The sequence below is a fragment of the Phasianus colchicus genome, chromosome 12 (assembly GCF_987193195.1).
Source record: "Phasianus colchicus chromosome 12, bPhaCol1.hap1.1, whole genome shotgun sequence".
In the NCBI taxonomy this organism is placed as follows: domain Eukaryota; kingdom Metazoa; phylum Chordata; class Aves; order Galliformes; family Phasianidae; genus Phasianus; species Phasianus colchicus.
This window is the reverse complement of record NC_143447.1, coordinates 19,306,485-19,326,140: the sequence shown is the minus strand read 5'-3', so window position 1 is coordinate 19,326,140 and position 19,656 is coordinate 19,306,485. Positions and strand designations below refer to the sequence as shown.

At 39.6% G+C, this 19,656-nt stretch overlaps 2 protein-coding genes across 7 annotated transcripts in view; one reads left to right on the top strand and one right to left on the bottom strand.

Moving 5' to 3' along the window:
• IQCH (IQ motif containing H) overlaps positions 1 to 19,656 on the bottom strand; it is a 60,358-nt gene that overhangs the window by 38,071 nt on the left and 2,631 nt on the right. For 2 of the 6 annotated variants that reach the window (XM_090149176.1, XM_031587870.2), the window contains exons 5-11: positions 16,328 to 16,450; positions 9,568 to 9,679; positions 8,738 to 8,863; positions 7,621 to 7,832; positions 5,832 to 6,350; positions 5,125 to 5,191; positions 987 to 1,070 (exon numbers count right to left, since the gene is read on the bottom strand). In XM_090149176.1, the coding sequence (XP_090005302.1) occupies positions 987 to 1,070; positions 5,125 to 5,191; positions 5,832 to 6,350; positions 7,621 to 7,832; positions 8,738 to 8,863; positions 9,568 to 9,679; positions 16,328 to 16,450 (1,243 nt within the window). Of the gene's footprint in view, positions 1 to 986; positions 1,071 to 5,124; positions 5,192 to 5,831; positions 6,351 to 7,620; positions 7,833 to 8,737; positions 8,864 to 9,567; positions 9,680 to 12,905; positions 12,964 to 16,060; positions 16,160 to 16,327; positions 16,451 to 19,656 lie in introns of those variants that run through there. The other 4 variants (XM_031587871.2, XM_031587872.2, XM_090149177.1 and 1 more) reach the window with 4 other exon arrangements.
• The window catches only part of AAGAB (alpha and gamma adaptin binding protein), a 31,023-nt gene continuing 21,864 nt past the window's right edge, over positions 10,498 to 19,656 (top strand). Inside the window, exon 1 of the mRNA XM_031587877.2 lies at positions 10,498 to 10,586. The gene's annotated coding sequence lies outside the window, so the exon portion shown is untranslated. The remainder of the gene's footprint in view (positions 10,587 to 19,656) is intronic.

Sequence of the window (19,656 nt, the reverse complement as noted above, 5' to 3'; positions counted from 1 at the left end):
CCTGCTTTGGATGCAGTAGAGCTCCAGAGACAGGTTAGCTAACAGAGGTCACACCAAGCAGAGATCCTCTGGTATTGTAAAGAAAAAACAACAATACCGTGTCAATGCCCTTTTGCTAGACACAGGTAAAGCACTGAGATAGTTAATAATTAGCTAGTTTACATCTCACTCGTGGTCTGTCTTACATTTTACAATGGAAGCAATTTTCCTGTTTGCAGATTTTTAGTTAAGACAGCCCGTATAGCATGTTTACGTTGTACCTCTAACTTACTAACTATCATTTTAGAGGGAAAAAAAAAAATCTATGTTAAAAAATTGAAAAAAATAAAGCTGTACTGTGGAAAAACAATATTAGTGTCTAGATAATATATAAAAGCAATTACATTATTATTTTTGGCAACTGTAAATTTCTGGATCTAATATATTTTTGTTACAAACTTATTAAATGGCATTTATAAAATAATAATGATACTGAAATATATATGAATCAAGTAAAGTATGTCATTCCAGGGAGCCAATGGAGTTGGTCACTGACAAATAATATTCTACATTTGCTTTGCTTAAGAGAGGACTGTCGTTCTAGGGAAAAACTTTTAATGTATGTCCCCTGCCTCATTTGCTAATTAAAAATAAATTGGTTTAAATAAGATCTTGCTCTTTTTTAGCACATCTTTCTCTCCATATGAGCCTGAATGAACTCTAGCAGGATTAGCTACCTAATTTTGTAGAACACTGAGCACTTTTGATTGTTTGTGGTGCTTAGTGTGCCTTGTAGGATGAGGTTGCTTTACCTTGTCACAGTCAGAAAAATCACTATGGTATTCTTACGAATAACTTGGACAGGAGCAAACAGCACAGTTGCTTCTGAGCTTGCATGTTCTCTGTATTTAGTATTAATACAAAAGGAAATTCCTCACCCAACATTCTTTTGCTCACAAGTACGGGCAGATAATCACAGCACACACAGCCAGCAGCTCCTAACGTACCCAGGATGTCGCACAGCCTTCCCAGCTGCAAGTTCTGTTGAAGAGCAAGATCAGGAATATGTTCACGGATGCTCTGGGAATATCCTGGAAAACAAGCACAAAGTCACCCCCACTGGAACATACCAAAAAAAATACACATACACAAAAAAACCCTGACATCCATTTAGGAGAAACCAGCTACTTTAGATTTATATTTTAAAATCTGTAAGTATTTCAAATCTTAAACATGGTATTGCATAAATTACATCACGGTTGGACTGGATGATCTTGGAGGTCTTTTCCAACCTTGGTGATTCCATGATTCCACAATGTAACACCGTGTTTTTACGTGACGAGATTTGAAGTGAATAGCTAAATGCTGCAGACCTATACAGCTTTATCATTTAAACGTGCAGCCACATCTGAGTATTTTGCTCAAGTCTTCTGTGCTGTTGGATTGTTTTTTAAATGCTGAAAACAAAAAAAAATGACACCATCATTAAGCAAGAATCCTGCTAGAGCCGTGCGCTTTGTACTTCACACAGATAAAAGGCAACAAAAACACTTCATTAAGGAGGTGTCTCACTGCTACCTGATCACTTTGTTGCAGAGGAAGAATGAGTGGCAGCCCGTCTGAGCTAGGATTACCTATCTGGAGGTCAGACTTCCAACTGATTGCATATTTGCATTCAAAAGGAGTGCTGCAAATGACATGGCCACTGTGACTATAATCTCTAATCCTGTAATTTAAAAATTAAGTTGATTCTAAATGAATCAGTGTGAACATGCAAACACACAGCCATGCAATACGAGTTGCCGGTTGGAATAGCTGTGATTAAATCAATAAGGACATTCAGCTCAATGCTCAGTGTTTGCCTGATCCTTTAACAAGACCCTTACAGCACTGCTACATATCTGCTCACCATCAGTCATAAAAAGCTTCGCTGGACAAAAATTTGCCAAATATTTCATTGCTTTCACTCTGGAAGGTGGTAATGCTGTTTTTTACTGCAAGGACAATTAATATAAGGAATGAACATTCTAGAGTGAGCTGGCAATGCTGCTTTGCACAAAGCATCAGAGCACCTTGGCACCCCACCAGGGGAGGGTCAGCCTCGCAAAGCACGAACCACGAATTTTCATTTCTCAGTTTGTGTCACCAAAAGGACAAGGAGGGCCTTCCTCCCCTGCACGAGTTTTACGATAGTGTATGGGCGATGATTTCAGTGGCTGCTCCCAATTTACACAGGGCTAAGTTGTAGGGAGAGTTATAGAAGTACTAAAAGAACGGGTGTGGGAATTAATGGCAAGGGGCCTGCTTTCACCTCCCCTCCCAACCCCAGCCATGACCCCACGCCCATAACTGCCATTTTCTTGATAAATCTCACTCGTCTCTGAGTGCCTTTCTTAGCAAAGGATCCACAACACTTTTCAAACTCCACCTTTGAAAAGAGAAGGAGCAGCATGGAGGAGGGGACAATGTGAAGCAGCACAGGGTGATGGCTGAAGGGGAAGGAGGAAAAGGAGAGACCCAGGGCTCAGCCCCACGTGCTTCCAAGAGCAGGTGCAATAAATCGCATTTAACTTTCCTCCCCACGCTCAGGGCACCTGCTGCTCAGCTGAAACTGCTTTAAAAAGCACAATTCCTGGATCACCAAGCTCTGCTGCACGTACTGCAGGCTGTATAAGGTGCTGCTATTTGGGTAGGAAAACCCATCAATCGTTTAAAAATAGTTAAAAGAGGAAAAAGTATTTGAATCCCAAATATTGCAGAGGTGTATTCATCCATTAGAGTGTGGGAGTAAAGCTGATTAGAAGCCTGCAGCTCATTTTTCATCACGCTAGCTGACAAGAGCGCTAACCAATCTTTACACAAGGAAATTGATATTCTGTTTTCAGCTGTACTCAAGTCAGAAGTTTTTGTTTTGGCGAAATAAATGGAAACATTTGTTCCTCACAGCAGTATAATTTAAGCCCTTTGCTGTCCCTGTTCCTGGATTATTTCCAGAAGTGGAAGTCTGACACTGTTCTTAAAATGCAAACTGCTGAGAAATTCAGTAAGGACTCTATCTGTGTCTATTGGAATTCCACTTGCATGAGAAAAAAGATCAGATTCTAACTTGCCCCAAACGCCAAAATTGGGGAGGCGTGTGTAGAGCTTGGGGCTCTTTTTGGTCTACCAGGTTGAAGACAGAAACCATCAACAGCATTTGGTCAAACAGTGCCTCTTGGTGTCTGTCTGTAACTCAGACACCATTTTGTGATTATTCAGATTCAGCATTAGAAGCTAAAAACAACAACAGAGAAAGCCCTGCTGAACTGCCACTCTGTCCTAAACTGAAACAAACGTTACTTGTTTCAATTCCCAGCAGCCTACCAGGCAGCCTTCTGAGTGGGAATGCAAAGAGAAGAATGGCTGCTGAGGGTGTTTGGCACTTCTGCTTCCAAGCAAACATGACAAGATATGGCTGAGCAAAAACATCACTGGAAAAGAGTAGAAAACAAATGACAATGCTGATAGCTGGGCTCAAAATTTTACAGATTTTGAAGAAACGACAAATGTCTCAATTAATTTAGCATAAAGAAGCATGAATCACTTTTTCAAACAATACCTTCAAATCCCTCCATTGGGCAGCCTGATTTTTCCACGCTTTCCTTAAAGAGGTTTCCTAATTTTCTAAGAAAACATCTGCACTCGAGTTACCTTTGCTGCTGAGTTTCTCCTTAAGGGGAAAGTTCCACTTGTGCCCTACTGCAGCAACTCCCACATTGACAGCAGGCTGCAGCACGGAGCACATGATGGAGTCATGGCTGTGCTAAATGGAGTGAGCTTTACCCACATCCCTAGAATTTACTTAAGAGGTTGAAATAATTCCAAAGCTTTCTTAATTCCACTAGCTGATGCAGTTTGGTGTAACGTGGACGCTCTGATTCACGTTTCAGCTGAACCTGTTTTGATTATACTGAGATTCTTTTAATATAACTTTGACAGCATCTGCTGTGCAGCAACTCTGCTACTTCTGAATTCAGGTTCCTAAATTAAGAATTGCTTTTTCCTGTATTAATGCACTCCTTCACGTTTTTACCCAGTTCAGAGCACTGGAATATACAAATTAATTTTAAATGGTCCTGCTCTGAGATAGGACCCGGACATTTCCTGGCATACTCACGTGAGACTTTAAGATGAAGGTGTAATTAAAGACAATTGTTCATCAAATGTATATTTACGTTAAACGCAGTCAGCAGAATCACTGAATTAAAGGCTACCTGGGCTCCAAAAAACAAGAGCTTAACACTTATTTACAGTCTGCATTAATTCCAGCCGTAACCAATTCACTTTACGAAATCCTGAATCTCTCAGGTCAATTAATTTGCAATGTAAATACAAACTATAAATCAAATTACAAGCATTTTGACACGATTCCGTGTTTTAAGAGATTATCGGTGCATTGTAGAAATTCCCAAGAAATCGTATTCTTTAATTTCTAAACACCTACACTTTGCCATTGCTTAGCAGAAAACAGCTTTTAAGCTCCCCAATTCATAAATGTAATTAAATAATTACATTAGTGCTAATTAACATGAAACTGCAGATTATTTAAGCGCAAAAAACACTATTCAACTTCTTAATTATTCTTGTTCACACAGCATTTCCTTTTGCTCAGGCGCCCTAGGTGCAAATAAAGCATCCCATCTGCTTGTAATTAGAACTAAATAATTTCAGAGAATGTAGCTTATCATTTTGACTGCACATTTGATTAAAAACAGTGTACAAGCAATATCCTGGCTTATTGCTGCAACAGCAACAACACGCACAGGCCCGTGTTTTCCTATCATTAAAGGAGACTGGAAACATTATCTGTTATTTCAGGGGGAAAAATACAACTTTTTAGTTCATTTCATACAGATGAAAGCAAATTACAGCAAATCACCTCTCCGCTGAATAGAGGCCCCCACATAATGACTTTATTTGCTTAATCCCCAAATTAAACGCCGTTTCGAGCGAAGGCCCTGTGTTATTACTCTCATCATGTCGAGAACATTTTCCTGCCGAGACCAATTTGAATAAAACAAGGGGCCTTCCTTGAACTCAATCAAGGAGTCATAATGTGGTGGGTAATAGAGGTTGCTGATAGATTTGCAGGCAAAAGTGTTATACCTAATGATGGGATATGGATAATAGTCCTCCTGGAGGTCCTGATGCGATTCCAGTTGGCTGCCAGATGCTAAAAATCAAGAAGAGCATTGATCAGTGACAGGAAGCTGTAGTGGATTCATCTAGTCAAACTTCAGCTGTTTTTCCACTGTACAGTTAAGCCAGGCATAAATTATATTAATTGATTTAATTACATACTTAAAACATCTTCCCCAATTAATTTAATTAGGTGGCTACATGAAGCTACTGGCAGGGGAAGATTAGAGGCTGCTCACTTAATTAACAGAATATGAATGAAAAAAAAAAAAAAAAAGAAAGCAAACATAAATGAAATTGTGAGCACTAATTAAGAGGCTGTCTGCAAACTTAAATACTTTCTGACAAAGTGGTGACAGGAATGTAGACGAGAGAGGGATTTTTTTTCAGCAAATTAAGTGCCACAAGGTATATATAGGGAGCTAAGGTAATGCAGTTAAAACATTGATTTTCTGACAGAACCACTGAAGTCAAAGCGAAGGGACATTTCCAATAGAAACACTGCAACAGATTTTACAGCCACAAAGGCTGAATCGCTGATGAAGGATGAAATATGATGCTCGGACAAGTGTATGGTTAAAGGGGAAAAAAAATGGAAACAGCTTATTGCGATCACTGAAGCAAGAGATGTTTAGAAAAGAAGAGCTGCCGTAACAGCTGGTAGCACCGCACACCTTGGCCCTGATGTAAAAATTCTCCAGGTGTCTCTGACGTGATTCCTTCAGGCTCTTTTTCACACGTGCCATGTGATTGTGCAGGAGCCAAGAAATGGCAATCACACCTGATGCCCACTGCTGCCGCCTGAACCGGACGTAGGCTCTCCTGGCCTGGTAACGTCTCCACGCTGCCTGGATCTTTATAGCCGCCATTTCAGTACCCCCTTGGCCTTTGTATCTTTGGCCAGGTCGATTTAAAATCTTTTCCACAGTCGATCGATTCTTTATCACTGCCAGTATGTCACTTTTGGTGGGATTCTCGTTAAGCACAAAGTCCGATGCCGCTTCCACCAACTTCTGACAGCTTATTGTAGCCAATGGTACGGCGTAGTCCTTGAGCAGCTTCTCCGTGCGTTCCAAAAAATAGACAATGCTCCCCCAGGACAAACAATGACGTTGTTTGAATGCCAGAAAGCCTGGAGCAGTCTGGTCTATAGTGCCGTGGTAAACAGCAATGTTGCAGTCAGGAGATGGATCCTGTAAGGAGAGACGTGGGAGGCATTTGTGGGAGCTGCAGAAAGACAAAAGCCGCAGATTGAGAGTAACTGCCATCGACTGCAAACGTGTGGTCACCTCACACGACTGCATTACCACTTATCACTTGACTGTGGGAACGTATGCATCTGAAATAACGCTCCTTACATTGATTTATACATCACAGCCACAAAGTTTATCCCGTATCTACCATAAAAACCACCGTCACACCAAGACCTCAAGTGTCATGAAAGGGTATCAGCATTTTTATTGAAATACATTAATTGCAAATGGGAACCACGCTTCATTTATCAAATATAAAAATGAAGCTCTGCAGCACTTTACTGGACTACATCGGATGGTAATTGTAGTAGCAATTCTCAACAGTAAATCAGATTACCTCCTCTTATCTCAGGAGAATGGGTAACATTCCAGCCTATGAATTCAGCCAGGGTAAAACTTGAGACAGAGATGTTCTTGCATCTTAACAGAACTGTATTTTATAGCATCTTCAGCCAGAAACTCATTAGTTGAGATTTTCAATCTAGTGCACTATTTTCAAAGTATTTTTAGAGATTATTTTTTTATTTACATTAATAATATTAAGTTGCATTTCTCACGTTTGCTTGCAAATGAAGATCTCCTTAATAGAACAAATGTCAAAAATGCCAGACAGTGCTATGGAACACAATCATTAGGCTTAAAAAGAGAAAATGAAAAAAAAGAAAGAAAAACATTTCTTTTGCATGGGAATCAAGAACAGCCAGCGAACATTAAGAAGTCAAGGTCAAACTCCCCTATAGTTTGCTGTAAATATAAAGAGTAACACTACATTTGCTTAACTGCAGTGAGGTAGATTTAGACGAGACATTAAAAAACTCTTTTATAACAGTAAAGATAGTTAGTTAAGCACTGGAACAGATGGCCTAGGGAGACTGTGGAGCTGCTATCACCGGAAGTTTTCAGAACAGGTTAGGAGAACATCTGTCTGCAGTGTTACAAGCATAGGTAACTCTGCCTGGAGGTCCAGGTAACCTCATAAGATCTTTTCTAGACTGATCTTCTAAATTTCAATAAATGCACAAATTCGAGAAAGTAAAAACTGACAACAGAAGAAGCATTTCCTACTCACTTCAGTATTTGTTATTTACTGGGTCTGGTTCAAACCCTCCTGTACTAATTGAGCAACTCACAGTCACTTCCTAAACCATCTCCGCTGAAGACAATGTCACAACCACGGATAAAGAATTCATTTACCTCACTGTCTAAATACCTGTGTCTGTGCAGCCTGCAGCTCACACTGAAGCTGCTGAGCCGGGTATGAGTGCACTGGCTTTGATTTTCTGGTCGAATCCAGGGAGCAGCTGGGTAGCAATGATGCAGTATTACCTTTGCCAGAGGAGTATGAGCCGCCAGTTGCTTCCATTGAGCTTGGAAAGGTGGAAGTGTCTGTACTCACAGGTTCCACCTTACTACTAATCTCTCCTGTACCAAATACATAAATAATCATGGGTTTCATTGCTAAATAAGTGCAACAATAGCATCAAATTGGTTTTCCACCATTAGGTACTGGCATGCTCTACTTTGCTCCCACATCCAAGTGGGTTGCAATATTCAGGACATACCACCAAAACCCACTTAGGAATGTCACTGGCTAGCCTTAAGCTTAACCATGCTAAAACAAATTTTTGTCATTACAAAAATTGAGATCATATTAAGGAAAACATATCACAGTTTGAATTTATAAAGGCTCCTAATGTGCCTGTATGCAGTATACCCAGGAGCGTAACATCAAAATACTAGCACTTACACTCCATGTTACTCCATGTGGAATTTTAGTTTTTCAACTAGTTGTTTTCACTAGGAAAACTTCCATCTTTATAGGGATGGCTTCTAAGCCCACTCTTCATTTTGCTCATGCTCATTTTCTTATCACTGATGGGTTTGTCATATGCAACAAGTAGCAACAACAGTTCAGAGGACATAGGTCAGAATTCCATCACTCAGAGCACGGTATGAGAAGCCATTCTGACAAAATAGAGACTTGGTCAGATGCCGTAAGGCATGTTTACAGTGATTTACAGTATTGTTGGCTTTAACTCTGATGGTCAGATCTTGGATTCAGGTTCTTAGAATTTGAAACATGAATGTAAGAAAACCTACAAGGATTTTCAGAAATGAGCAGGGGCCAAATCTTCACAGGGCTTAAGAAATTTGATTCCCATTCAATTGAAAGACACAGGATGCTCGTGTGCATCTTTATGCAAATGGTATTTTTAAGAATTTGACTGAGAGCTCATTAGACAGCTGCTTCCTTCAGAGACAAAACAAGGGCCTGAACGCAAAGTTGGAGATGCAACTGCTGGTTGTCATCAATCATCTGTACTCACCTATAGCTGACTTCTTGTGCTGCCTGTGGAATTCATGGAGAGGAGCTGCTTTCGATACAACAGGTGTCTGAAGAGTAACCTTTGCTGCTGGAGGGATAAGCCTTCGTTCAGTTAGGCTCAGAATATCTACAAGAATATGACATCACTGAGCTATTCGTACATGTTCCAGTTATGAAAGAAAAAATTAGAAACCATAAAGAATTAAACAATGGCACAGCCAAGTTCGTTGAATTCCAAAAGTACAAAAGCAGTAGGTAATTTTTTAATAAGGACATTCAAGGAACATAAGCTTTGTCTATGAAAGTTGACAAAGACATGAAACACATTATAGTGATGATTCTGAGAGTTATGTGCTTGTACAATGGCAATTTAATACACAGAATGGATGAGAATTAACTTTTATAAGCCACAATGTAATTATGACTGTGGACTGATTACTAAAATATCCAAGTGCAAGTCTACTGAAAATTAAATGATTAATAACCAGACATTAATCATAACTGTTTATCTTGATCATTTAATTTTGTTACAGAAGAATCCTCCATCATGTGCAGTTCTTTCTATCAGCAAGTCAACTGACTTACAACGTAAGCATCAGCCTTCCTGATTCTCAACATAATGTGTGCTACATGCTAAGTTTAACTACCACACAGAGCGAGTTGTCTGAAGTTAATCTCTACCCTTTGCAATGCTTTTGAAAAAATTCTTACAAGATTAGAGGCGCCAGAAAATTTGATTGCCAGATAGCTGCTGCAAACAGCAAACCACGTGGCTTATGTGGCATCCAGCTGGTGCCTGGCAGCAGTGCCAGGTGGGCTTCTGTGACTCACCTTTCTTCATATCTTCTTCTAACAGGGGTAAGGGAGAGTCCACACGATGAGAGGCAGGCAAAACCCCAAGCTGGCTGGTGGTTTGACCCTTCACTCCCTTCTGACTACGTGTCTGGGAAGACACAGAATCTTTTTTCAGCCAAGTCCTGGATTTGCAAAGACATTTTTCTACTCAACATAATAATAAATATAATTTCTGCTATGAATAAGATCTAATAATGTAACAGTGCAAGCACTGCTTTTACTTCTTATGCTACAGTAATGTTTTCTGTCGTTACCTTAGCAATTTAAAATAAAGTTAATTAAATCCAGTTGCCGTCGTGTGATTTCTGCTATGCTAACATCAGCGTACTAGTTCAAAAAGGGGTCACAAGAAGCTCTCTCAGCTTTAATGCATACATTGTGTTTCCTGGTAGAACAGTCTTTGCAATACAAAATGCATACACCAATATGACACCAGAAAGGAAAGGAAGTACTTTAAAATATGGAAAGAAATTTGTACTGGGATGAATACTAATGGAATTCAAATAGGTGAAACTCTTGAGAAAGCAGGGAACAAGAAGTATCTCTGAGTTCTGAAGTTTCAAGGTTCTTTAACTACAGCAGGGAATGACACAGCCTGAGAATGTGATGCGGAAACATGTGCCATGCTGCCTGTGCTAATGTGGGAATTAAAGCTCCCTTACTTCCCCAAACAACCTGTGCTTGCCAGCAAAAATGGAACCTGCTGGTTCTAAGTGCCAGGAAACCAAGCAGTGACACACATCACTTTGGGGCAGTGATACCACGTGTCTTACTGTTGCAGTCATTAGCACGCATATCGAGCATTGCACAGGGAAAAGAGCATATTGCCACTTTAGTACTACAAATACAAAAACTCTACATTGTCATCTCACACTTTCTTTTTTTCTTGTTCTCCAACATTTTTAGTATCCTCACTTTCTGCCTGGATTGCAAGTTGTTCCCAGCTCCTAAAGAGAAGGAGAGCCAGAGCTTCAGCACACGTAACTTCCAGACAGGTAAGTAACATCACTGAGAACTCTCACTTAAAGACAGTGAATTATTACCAGCAGAAAATGATATTGCTTGCTCTTGTCAGACTGACACTAGAAAATGGAGACAAAGATAAATGTATGGAGACGTGAAGGGTTCACCTGAAATAAATTCAAGAGCTGGCTGCTCCTAAATAGCACTGTGATGTTTGCAGTGTGGGTAGACCCCAAATATCCTGGAACAAAGGGTCCCACCCCCAGGACCCTAAGCTGCAGGCACCTCACTTGGCTTCTGTGTATCAGAACCTGAGCACAGAAGAGCTGCAATGCACTCACGGTGCTATGAGACAACCAGAATCTCAGACGTCTTCCCGTGTGAATAATATCTTCTAGAGAAATGTGTTATGAAGGTTATGATTCAGCAAGTATCTTTTTCTCAAGTCAGCACAAAGCCTGCCCGTTCATCATGGATACTTTTAAAGTACAGTTTTATAGGGCTGGAAGGGAGCACTTCATCTGTACTGCAGAGTAAAGCTTACACTGTAAAATATGCTTGGAGTGTGCTGAAAAACTATGTTTTCATTTCAAGCACTTCTGAGTGTAATTAACCTGGGACATGAGAAAAACAATTCTATTACCCTTTCTAAAGTGTTTTTCTCCTGTGGATAAACCTCTCCCTCTCGATTTTTTCTTTTTGCTTTATTTTAAATGGGGTACTTGTTGTAACACCATAGGGATTTTCTGATTAGTTCTCTATTTGTTTTCTTTCTTTCTTTTTCTTTTCTTTTCTTTTTTTCTTTTTTAACCTAGACAGCAATATTTAACCAGAACAACTGTTTTTGAAAATATATGCATGTCTTTCCCCCAGAAAAGAATATAGTCTATTATTAAATACAAAACTATAGTTTATCAACCAGGAAGATTAGATAAATGAGATTTTCTAAAGTAAGTATTAGAGAACCCCTCAACTTGATAGCAATGGTGGAAAAGGTATGTAACAACAATCAATCATTTCATGATTGTCTGCTCCAAATTGCCATCTGCCTTAGTATTTTTGATTAAGATCCTACTGAGATTTGATGTACACAATTAATAATCCCCACAATGAGAAGGATGAAATAGTAAAATCAAATCAATGGCAGTAAGGCCAGTTTTCAATATGCTCAGAAAACTGGCAGGTAAAAGCTTGGAGAAGGCACATTTATTCCAGTGCAAAAGGGAAGAGGTTTCAGGCTACCCTAAGCACCAAACAGATCAGGTAGATAAGGCTCAGAAGATTTCACATTGGTGGATCCTGATAAAATACACTCCAGGATACTTAAAGAACTCTCTAAAGTAATCTCAGAACTGCTGGTTAATCTCTTGTAGAATGGCAGCTCTGCTAGAAGACCGGAAAAGCACACAGTGCCCAGCTTTAGAAATGGATGTGGGTATGTTGAGGGACTCTGACCCTGTTGTTTTAACCACAATTCTTGGGAAGAAAAATCTTAAACAACTGAATGAGCTAATTACAAATATCTGAAAATAAGCACCTCATTCTGATGGTCAAGCCAAATAATCTTAGTAATACACAATAAATAAATAAACTACTTAATTCTGGTTTCGAATGACCTGCTTTTGGTCCCCTGAGACTAAGAACCAGCACATGGAATTCAGTGCAGAAATAGCCAGTGGTAATAAAGGACTTCATTGTAAGTAAAGGATGCGTTCTCACCAGTGTTAGCAGAGCCATTCTAATGCCAGACAAGTCAAATCTGTAACAGCTCTGTAGAAAATCTAAAATATGAACCATCCTTAAAGCTTGCTGTCTTATTCAAGAAAATTTCTGAGTGGGAAAATCACACAGAAAATCCAGGTTTGTCTTTCTCATTCCAGTTTATGCAGTCCTGTGTTCTTTCTGCCTAATCATTAATACGGTTTCCACGAGATGCAACACTGTGATACCAATAAGTATTTCTCTCACATTTTGTTTATCTAGATAGAATAAACTCCAATTTAAATGGAAGGCCCAACATATAACCTTCAATATGCAGTAAGTGGGCGTCCTCAGCAACAGGTTTTACATATTATTCTTACCTACTTTAAGCTCTTAAACTAATTAGAGATGTCTCTGAATCATTAATTTTCCACTTTATTGGAAAAATCAAGCTTTGCTCCTTTGATGGCCTCCTGCTAGCTCTCCCAGCAATACACCTCCATCAAAATCCTGCCTTAGCAGGTGCAAGAGAGAATAGATGGAGAACTTTGGTGAATCTCACATCTGTTTTTTGAAAAAGGGAACAGAAGCAGCACAGAAGGAAGTAAGAAAGATAATTGCTGGCTTGAACTACAATACATTTTACTTACGGGCAAAGGGCCAGTTTACATCAGGCAGAATATGCAGGACCATCTTATTGGAATTCAGGGGTGGCCCTCCATTCTTGTCCGGAGACAGCTGTAAACCAGCAGCCCATAGCATCACAATCAGGCACTGAGTTTAGTTGAGGAATGCTGATATGTACAGAAGCAGCTTCAGCAGCTTCAGCTGCACCCCTACCTAGCAAAATGACAGTCAATCTCCAATTCCAGATGACAAGAACTGGAGAAAACCTTAAAACAAATGGTGACCTTTCAAAAGATTAATTTGTTTACCAACAAAACATTCTACGTTTGTCATCTGAGATGGAGGTGACCTTCACATTCCCATTTCTAGGTTGAAAGGATTCTGACTTTACTCATCTGTTAAGTTAACTCCATCTCACCACTTATTTCCTTTTTAATTTTAGTGACAAGATGATTTTATTAATCCACTGTGCTGCTTATTATGATTACATACCATAAGACAAATGCAACAAGCTTATTTTGAATTACTGTCATGTAGCATCGATTTGTTTAGGTCTCATTCTGCTACCAATGACAAACCGTGCTCTGACTGTAATTATCACCAGATACACAAGTTTAAAACAATCCGATTTTGAGGACCAAAGACCTGTTCTTGTCCTACAACTTCCAATAATCTGAAAGGAAAAGAAATGCCATGCTCTGCCTTAATTTATAGCTCTGGAAATGAGCAGACCCTCAGTGAGAAGCCTTAGTGATTAGCACAGTGCAAAGAACTGAGGATATAACTAGTGATTGCACTCAAATAAGTTAGCTAAAAAAACAACAACCAACAAAACAGAATCACTGCCATCACCATTACAGCCACACTATGTAAGATGCAACTCATAAAGGCTAGAAATCATCACCATATTAAATTCTAACTCATGAATAAATTAAGAGGTTCCTAAGTTTACAGCATAATATATATTTATATGAAAACAGGGACCAAGAAGTGCCAGTATAATTCTATAAAAGAACAGCAGTCCTATGGAAATGAAACATATAGTTGTGAATCTTTTCTACATTGCAGCAGTTAGCCAGAATTATTTTTGCTGCAGTTCAGATTACTGTTTGTTTTGCTGGGTCCTCACGGGAAGAGTACGTACTTAATTATTGTCTGCTTGTCTTTTCTCATTTGTTATCCATATATAGTCTACAAAATAAAGCGATGCCCAGTCTGACCGTGGTGTTTCCAACAGAATTACATTGCTCATTTGAAGATGACTACAGAAGATGAAGCATTAGTGCTCATCTATCCAAAAAAGTACAGAAGGGCAACAGTAACGGCACAATTAATCTCTTGTAGCTTCTGTCATAATACATCAGCATACAACAAAAGACAAAGAAATTTTTCATGAAAAAAATGAGATCTTAGAAGTTTGAAAATGAAAATAAGTTTTCAAGCTACTCAAACGGCAAGATAGTAAAAAAACCTGGGTGCTTCATGTGGACCTATTCGGTCACAGCAAAGCTGCGTGCCTGCCATTGCACTGCGTGTAAAAATGCTCAGGTCTCCTTGAAAACTCAGATGCTGAGAACTCTTGGAAAAAGAGGTGAATGCAGTTAATGAAGTGATTAGTTTCTCACTCACGTCGCTGGGAGAGTCCTTCTGCCACTGATTTTTTGGGGGGAGATAATCACTGAATTTATGTGCATACGTAGAGCAGGTACACGGGTACACTCACGTGTCTGCACGTGTGTGTGATCCCGTGTGCGTGTGTACAAATATTGCCCTCTAATGGCTGATTAGCAAAAATAAGGTAGGCAGTACCTAACTTCATTCTTCTTGCTGTTTTTTTGCTTCCCAAAACTAAAGGCCATGTAGTTTTAGACCTGCAACTACACACAGATTTATTTCAGTTACCATTGGTGATCTCCAGCTATTGCTGCACTGAGTGCTTGTACACCTCACACTTAACCAAAATGCCTTTCTTCACAATCTAGGTAGTAGACTTTGTGAATCTAATTGCAAAATTGTACCCCCCAGTGAAGGCAGAACATTTCAAAACAAACATTGTGTCATGCAACACAAAAACATTTAAAAGCACCAACTTCAGGAAAGCTGTAGAATTCATGACAGACAGGAAATACCTTGGTTTTTTCATCCAATCTCCCTATCACAAACAGCAACTGTAAATATGTATCAGAGAGTTTGACTAATCTGTACTGTTCGTAATTTCAGTCAACATGAAGAAGTTTTCTTGGATATGTGTCAGTGAGAGCAGTAAAACACATGGCACTCAGCAGCAGTATAACATTCCTCTCTGTGAGGGTTTTAGAGTGATTCTAAAAAGCTATTAGCCATGATGCTTTCCTCTAATTAACTGTCTATCACAGGGTTAGACAAATCACCCTTTAGTCTGGGCAATGGCTTTCAAAAATCATTTTTATAAGTGGCAGCTTACAACTGTGCCATTCACAGATTGTTTCTGGTACCTAAAACCAAACACTCTAGAATCTTATGGCATTGGACTTGCTGCATAATGCTTCCATTATAAAAGTAAATTCTAGGAGAGCACTCTTGTACAAGATTGTTGGGCATGTTCTTTCACGTGGACCACAGTGCTGCACTAAATTTGAGAACATAACTGATTTCTTATGGTATTTAAGAGGAGCAGCGGTTGCAGAACAGAAATTTGGAGGAATCAAAACGTAATGTAGCACAACTTAAACAATGTAAGAGCAGAGAGAAGGGTGATGATGTGCTCACCGGTCAGGGGACTCTTAGGGCCCTTGAGAGGTGTTCTGTACCAAGGGAAACAGCTTTACTGAGCTGAATGAAATGCCGTGCTTCAGAATCCCTCATAGCTCATCTGTGAGCATGCTACATTTATGAATTTGCTCAAGGATCCTGATTCAGTGTAATCTCTATTTTCCTGCTGTAGTGACACTGATTTCTGATGCTGTAGCCCTAGAGCAGAATTCCTTCTTTATTAAAGTTAATTGAAACTAGCATCAAAGCAAAGTACAGGTGTTTTAGGCTCATTCACAACAATCCTACTGGCATTTGAAAACAGGATGTACCCATATCTTGTAAAGAAACAGCCATGGAATAAACAAGCAAAAGTCCACCCTTCCTTGATCTCTGGGTCACAGCCTGAAATCCACAAGCTCTCGTTTGTTTCTCTTCCTAATCTTACCATGATTACTCATCACACACGTTCCCACACACATTTATACTTCTGCTGGACTAAGGTTTTGCTACCCATAACTGTTGTGCTGCATGTTTGTTTTCCCCAGTGTTGTCACTCAGAGTGCTTTGTTACGTATGAATGTCAACAAAGAGAAAACTATGAGGTACTTTCTCTTACAACGTTATGTAGTTTTTTAGTTAGATCTGATCTGTATTAACTTCACTGGTGAACAGCCAACGTGTGCAAGTCCACAGGACAAGAAAAGTTACTTACAGGAGCAGGCTTTTTCTTAGTTATACGTGGCAGCCTGGTCTCATAGCTCTGTTGTTTCAAAACAGCTTTCTTATTGATGTTTTCTGGGTCAAGCATAACCTTCATATCCATTTCTAGCTGCTTCTGAAACACATAATGGAAACACGGAATGTGCATTGTCTTAAAACAATAGGGCATAAGTATTCACAAACAGGGATTGACTAACGTTACAAAATGATACAAGTGTGCAAAACAATGACTAAAAAAAAGCTGTTATCTTACTACCCCCACAGAGCTGGGTGGAAAAGTGCGTGTTGATTTGACAAACAACCTAGGAAGGCATCAAAGCACTATTTGCACATATCCCAAATTTGTTCTATTAATTTCATTGCAGTGTTCAGAAAGTCCCAGATTTGCACATCTTTGAGTAATGTTTTAAGTGCAAAAGACAATCCTGTTTACTGACTTGGTTCACAGGGGTCAGTTCTCGATTCCATTTACCTGTGCTATAACAAATGATTTAATACTTACAAGTTAGGAAACTCGAACAAAGCAAATAACATTTTTAGAAAAAAATCCCAACTTGCTATTATGAATATTAATACAAATGAACCTGTTAGAGAGGAAGAGCTAGAGTCACGTTTTATATTATGCTGACATGGATATTTCTTTCCCTGAATGATGTCTCAGGTAAATCTCAGATTACCTTTCTCATTGATTTTGCATCCCAGCCTTACAAATAACCTGGTGAACTACTCAAGGGTGTGCAAAGTGTGCATCGAACCAGAGATACACAGAGACGTACCCAACACGCAGTCCTGACCTGAAGCACATATCCTATAAAAGCCAGAGGTGCTGTCATATACTTTTCTACTCTAAAAGTGTCTTGAGGTGAAAACAATGCAGTTCATGATAACACGTGCTTTCATTTACATCTGTACTAATTGCAGTCATACCTCCCAACGCTTTTATTGCTTATTGAGCAGTGTCTGCACCCAGCAGGGTTTATTTACTGACCAGTGCCAACAAGGGAAGAGTCCTGAGGTGGCAGGGAGGAACAGGGCACCAGGCATGTCAGCACAGCCACAGTTATTGAGAGCAGCTGGAGCCCTGCCACTGCTGTGCTTGTTTCCCAGGGCATGGATATGGGAATGCAAAAAGCCCTCTTACTGTGTGAAATCCAACTAACGATATTTATAGGTGAGAAGTCTCTGCTGATACTTCTGTTGTGTAATCATAATAAAGGAATTTATGAAAATTGTATTTTCTGACAAACAAAACATGCCATAAGAAGTGCAAGAATTGTTGGAGGTATGTTTGAACTACGAAGGAATTGCATTACTTTGAGTAAACACTAAAACCTGGAGAATTTATTTATCTGCACAATATATTCCTTTATTTTGATGGTAATTACAAGCAGATGTATCAATGAGACACTCCTTCAGATCTGGATTTGTAAGAACAGAAGTTATTATCCAAGCCAATTACTCTTCTACTCACATGGCTGCACAGAGACAGAAAGTTCAATTTGCACCTCATCAGTGATTTTGTGGTATTTATTTTATTACTATAACACTACTGTATGGAAAGGAAACTGCTTGTGCTATTAAACAAGGGTTGGGAAAATCTGAGTATCTCCTCAATTAAAACAGGAGATGATTCACAATGCAAAGTCCCCAGTCAGACAGCGCAGCGATCAGCACTGGAGTGGCAGATTCCACTCAGCGTAACAAGAATGGAGACGCTTAATTTAAAAAACAAAACTCAAAACAACAATAACACACCAATAAAGGTCACTCATAGGCTGGTGTGTATGGCAACGGGCAATTCTACAGCTGCAGGATGGTATCATGGGCCCTTCTGTCTACCTTCCCCAATGTCTTACATTTAAGCTACCTTGAGCCATCTTCATGTTTTATGAAACAGATGAGAACAGCAGTGCAAACCACGTTATTATGCTGATACAGTGCTCTGGGAGAATGAGAATTATTGTGCTTCGTGATTAGCACGGCGTACACAGGAATATACAAAACAAGCTGGTGTGATCAGTACAGTTAAAGATTTGCACCCTGTTATACTTCAACACAGAAAACATTTCGGAGCTGAGGGCATTTAGTTGTGTGGCAAGCCACCAGGTCAAACTCAGTTCTGTTGTGCAGTTACAAGTGGTGCATGGTTTCAGATAGAGTCTAACTTCCTTATGAATGAATTACATTACATTCATCTTTGAAACAATATGTAATACACGTATTAACAGTAACTAAACCACTTTTCAAGTCTATTGGTGGCACTTCCATATTCTAGAGCCTTCTAGAAACAGTGTTTATTTACATCTTCAATTCTATTAGAGATGAGAGAATATTCACTTGGAGTCTTTATAATTACTGCAGAAGAAAGACACCTTTTATGGTTCTCAGGCATCAACATCATCAGAAGAAACCCAATTACAATACATAACGAGCAACAAAACCAGGAGGGACAGTGCTTCACAGCTCCCCTGTGAGCCAGGTTCACCCGGCCTCATCCTGCTGCTGCTCTGACTCAGAAATACCATCCTTGTGACTGAACTATAATTTTAAGCCCATCCTGACACCTGTGGGCAAGCTATTTCACTCACGACAAGTATTCTGTGTCCAAATTGCATCTGTGCTCATGTGACTCCAACATTATTTTATCCTAACTGCCACAAACACAACCTGAGCTCCATTTCTACTCTCACATGACCTACTACAGCTTGCAAAGCACAAAAATATCACTGTGTGAATTATTCACTTCTCTCAGAACCTGTGAGAGTCAAGAAGTTGATTTCTTCAAGCCTACATAACCAGAAATACTGCCTGCAAATGGAGAACTATTTGTTCACAGAGCTTTTATTCTGAGTCGAAAAAACACAAAAGTACACTTAAATAAAACCCAAAAATGTTCATAGTTGCTAGTGAGGCAGAGACAGGAAGTGAGGAACTGCAGGTGGTAATTTCCCAGCTGGATTTCACAACTATTTAATAATGTAAGCTTTTTATGTTGGCATGGCAGACATGTGGAACAGCTGGCAGAACAGCACCATTTGCCCCTTTCCTCATCATGGGAAATGAGGGGTAGCTCGTGTGACACTGGGTGTGCATCTCTGAGCAGATGCACTGGATATAGAAATGAAAAGAGAAAGTCAGGGCAGCATACAGCACGAGCTCCCCTGTAATTTAAGCTCACTGGTGCACACGAAGTTATAAAACCATTGACAATGGGGAGTGTTCAGAGTAGCTGGACTCTGTTGATTTGTTTCAGACATAAGTGTGTTCATACAGGACAGGGTTGGGATATTGGCAAACTGCATTCTGCTCTCAAAACACCAC